The 3686-nt window shown below is 50.2% G+C and overlaps 2 protein-coding genes across 2 annotated transcripts in view; one reads left to right on the top strand and one right to left on the bottom strand.

The window, feature by feature from the left end:
- LOC113208996 (coiled-coil domain-containing protein 174) overlaps positions 1 to 3686 on the bottom strand; it is a 15633-nt gene that overhangs the window by 5526 nt on the left and 6421 nt on the right.
- LOC113209012 (uncharacterized) overlaps positions 258 to 3686 on the top strand; it is a gene marked incomplete at its 5' end in the record, with an annotated part of 7759 nt that continues 4330 nt past the window's right edge. The window contains 1 exon segment of the mRNA XM_052263884.1: positions 258 to 482. Coding sequence (XP_052119844.1) covers positions 413 to 482 — 70 coding nt within the window.

A 3686-nucleotide genomic window follows, 5' to 3' on the forward strand; every position in this document is an offset into this window, starting at 1 on the left:
GAGTGAGTGAGTGAACGAGTGGCCGTCGAAATCAAACATTCCCGCCTGCGCTCGCAAGGCTGTGAGTTATTCGCAGAACACAGGCCTCTCGCTAGTACCCGGTAGCGTTATTCACAGGAAGAGGCCCCCCGTGTCTCCTTCCCGAAACCATGACGGCCGCGTCCCGGCCAGTCGTCTGGGCCGCGACAGGCCGGCGGGCTCCGGCGAGGTAGTGCGGGCGCTGCCTCTGGCTGCTGCCTCTGGCTGCTGCCTCTGGCGCTGCCGGCGAGGGCTCGGGCAGCTCAACAAGAGGCCGCCCCACCACAGCAGCGGACCTCTGCGATAAACTCCCTGACCCCCTGGGTCGGGGGACGGCGGGCCGCGGCGCAGCGGCGCAGCAGCAGCAGCAGCAGTCCCAAGACAAACACAGGCGATGGCCTCCCCCAGGAGCTCCGCCAGCATCATCCTCGCCGCCGCAGCGCTCCTCACGTGCGTCGCAGGAAGTAAGACGTCCAGACACAGCCAGATCCGACCAGGCCAGAGCATGTGGCGTGCCAATAACATGGTCAGCAGCAGCAGCCGTTGGGGGGGTCGGGCCGAGTCAGACGGGGTCAGGCCCCTCCCTCCCACCCCCGGCCGCACGCTAGCTTTGTCATGGCACTACTGAACCACGCCAACATTACAGCTTAGTAAGCTTTGTAAGCTTGTTACTAGAGAACCTGGTTTTCAGTCTGAGTACAAGGCTTGGTTGTTAATTGCGGTGCCGGCAACGCTTTTCGTTCAGCGCATTAATCTTTTAAAGAAAGAAGTGACTTTTAGACAAGTAGCCCCTAAAAATACTTTGCTGTGGGTTGGGTATCAGTGGTATCAGAGAATACACATCAATGTTGCGGGAGTGCATATTAATGTTAGGGGAAAAGTACGATGTCTCCAGTTTTTGCGGCGAGTGTTATGTTTTTAAATTTGTTATTTTTTTGTGTTTTTTGTCGTGTTTTCTAGTTTTTATTATGTTGGAGACCCCTATTCCCATATGTGTAGGAAGGACAACACTACCCCCATTTCAATCGCCCACACAAAACAGACATTATTATCCCCCCCCCCCTCCCACTTCTTTCCCTTTATTTTAGAGTTCCCAACCAGCGAATCTCAAAAAAAAAAAAAAAGCAGAAATCTATGAATTACAGATTTAATTAATTACAACTCAAGTATTGGGCATTCACCGCAATGACTGAATTCGGCCTTTTGGCTTTTGCAAACATTGCATGCGGCGGACTTTCACCCAGACATGAATACTCTCTTGGGTCGCTAGGCACCCCATTGTACAAGCGGAGAGTGTGGTAAACCGGCAACAATTATGTATTCTTTGATGAATTCCCGCCCGAATTTATTTGCAGTTTTATCTCAAACTGTGGATATGAAGTTGTTTTTATAATCGAGTCGGTAGGAACTCAAGCGTGAGTCACTGGCGGTCACACTGAGTTAGTCATGTCGCCAACAGGTATCGACTCCCTCGTGAGCCATAAAGGGGCGTCTAAAAGGTTAAGGTCAGTGTGGGGCAAAGGTGGGAGAGGGGAGGGGGAGGGACGGGGTTGTGGCTGGGACCACAGGCCACCGCCGCTCCGCTCGGCCCTTTGAAGATTCTCCGGGCACATTTCTTCCCCCTGGCTGACGGCATACTGCTTCCGGCCTGCTAGGCCCGGGGCTGGAGCCTCTCACAGGGGAGCGAGGCAGGGCGGGCGGGACAGTTTGAAGTAAACGGGGATCAATGTCCCGCGCACTGTTAGATTCCTGCAAAGTGTTATTTAGATCCTTTGCAACTTCAAAGCCATTTACTTTGCAATTACATAGTGATGCTTTGCAATTACGAAGTGACGCTTTGCAATTGCAAACGATGCTTTGCAGCGTGTTTCATTGCTTTGCAATTGCAAAGCATCTCTTTGTGATTGCAAAGTAAATGCTTTTGTTACAAAGGCTCAAAATACTTTGCAGTTCTGCAAAGCGAATGCTTTGTAGGAATTTAACAGTGCGGGCTGTGCGCTGGAAAAACGACGTCCTGTTTTCAACGAGTTTTGGAAAAACCAAGACGTCTTTTGGAAGATATGCATGGGCATGTCTTGGTTTTTCCCAAACTGCTTGAAAACCATGAGGACGCCGTTTGTACCGTGTGACGTGTGACGTTCCTGTACGCAACGAGGGTTGGGGGGGGGGTTCGTTCATCGTAGCGGCAATGAGGGAATGTAATGCAGAAAAGAAATTGAGAGCCAAGATGTGATAGGTAAATGGGAACAAATGCGGTGACGGGAGGGGGGAGGGGGAGACAGACGGCAATCGGGCGGGTTAGCGCCATCACGAGGAGGGAGAGGAGGGGGGGGGGAGACAAAGCACCCCGCAGTATGTGACGCGCTCCCTTTTCCTTGCAGTTAGTCCGGACGCTGTAATTAAAGACTTACGCTGCCCTAATTGTAAGGAAAGCACTAACTCTCGGCGCAATTTACTTGGTCGGACACCCCCCCCCCCTTCCCCCTTTTGCCTCACACATACACTGCCACAAACCCAAACTCTGTACAATGGTACAGGATCGGGTACGGGAAACTGGTGGAGAAGGTACGGGATGACCGTACATGAATCACGTTGAAATTGACTGTGCACTGTAAAAAATAACGTTGTTAATTAATTAATTAACAACAAACTGCTGTTCAGAAGTTTTTCAATGCCTCTTATTGTCGAACAACAACATTGTTTGTCATGTAACAGCAATGTTTCTTCGGGAAGTAAAGCATTATTTATTTATAAAATTTAACATTTTCACAATATCTAATTCTTTAAAAAAAATCACTCTGGAATACAACTTGTTGTTAGATAACAAACCTTGTTGTCGTACAACGACAAAAGATCTTGAAAAACAACAAATTCAAACAACATTATTTTTTTACAGCTTTGGTTTGTACTTAAAAGCCCCGTACTCTAGCAGGTACCGGGTGTAACCGTGAATACGCAGCAGTGTTGCGGGATTGCACACTCAATATGGCCGCTTACGGGTGTAAGTAGTAGGCAAGCCAGCAACACTGCTGCGTATTTACAGTTACACCCGATACAGGCTGACCAGGCAAATGGCCTACTAGACTTTAACGCACCACATAATGTGTTTTTGTTTTTTTTCTGCTCAAACCCAAACACCCCCACAGGCCACCACACTCGGCAGCCCGGCGGCGCCCAACCATAAAGGCAACGACCAAGACGCGAGCATCGGGGTGACAGACATATGAGGCTGAGGAGCAGGGAGCGCATACAGAGCAGAACAGGGAGGGGGCTGGAGGTCAGTACCGCGACAACCACAGTACTGCTTTGAAAATCAACAACTTTTTCTGCGGGGAGCAATTCGTAATGATTTTTCGAGGGTGAGGGGTAACTTGCACAGCAGATGACGGACGCACTTCTTGAATGATCCAACGACAGTTAAAATAACTAAAAGAATGAGTTTATTCCCAAGCAGAATTAAATTGTAATATTCTTTCTATTCATTTCTGGCGGGTAGCGGAGGCGGCGCAGTCCATCTGACCCAAGAGTCGCCAAGAGTATTGTTTGTAATCAATTACGACTTCTGCTGCTGCCAGCCAGTGGATTGCGGGGAGGAGGTTTCGGACTCGTCTCGCTCGGCACCGGGGGTGGGGGGCTTGCTAACCCGATCGGAGTCCCCCCCCCCCTCC

This window comes from Frankliniella occidentalis, unplaced genomic scaffold, assembly GCF_000697945.3.
Source record: "Frankliniella occidentalis isolate FOCC.00 unplaced genomic scaffold, Focc_3.1 Scaffold15, whole genome shotgun sequence".
Taxonomy (NCBI): Eukaryota; Metazoa; Arthropoda; class Insecta; order Thysanoptera; family Thripidae; genus Frankliniella; species Frankliniella occidentalis.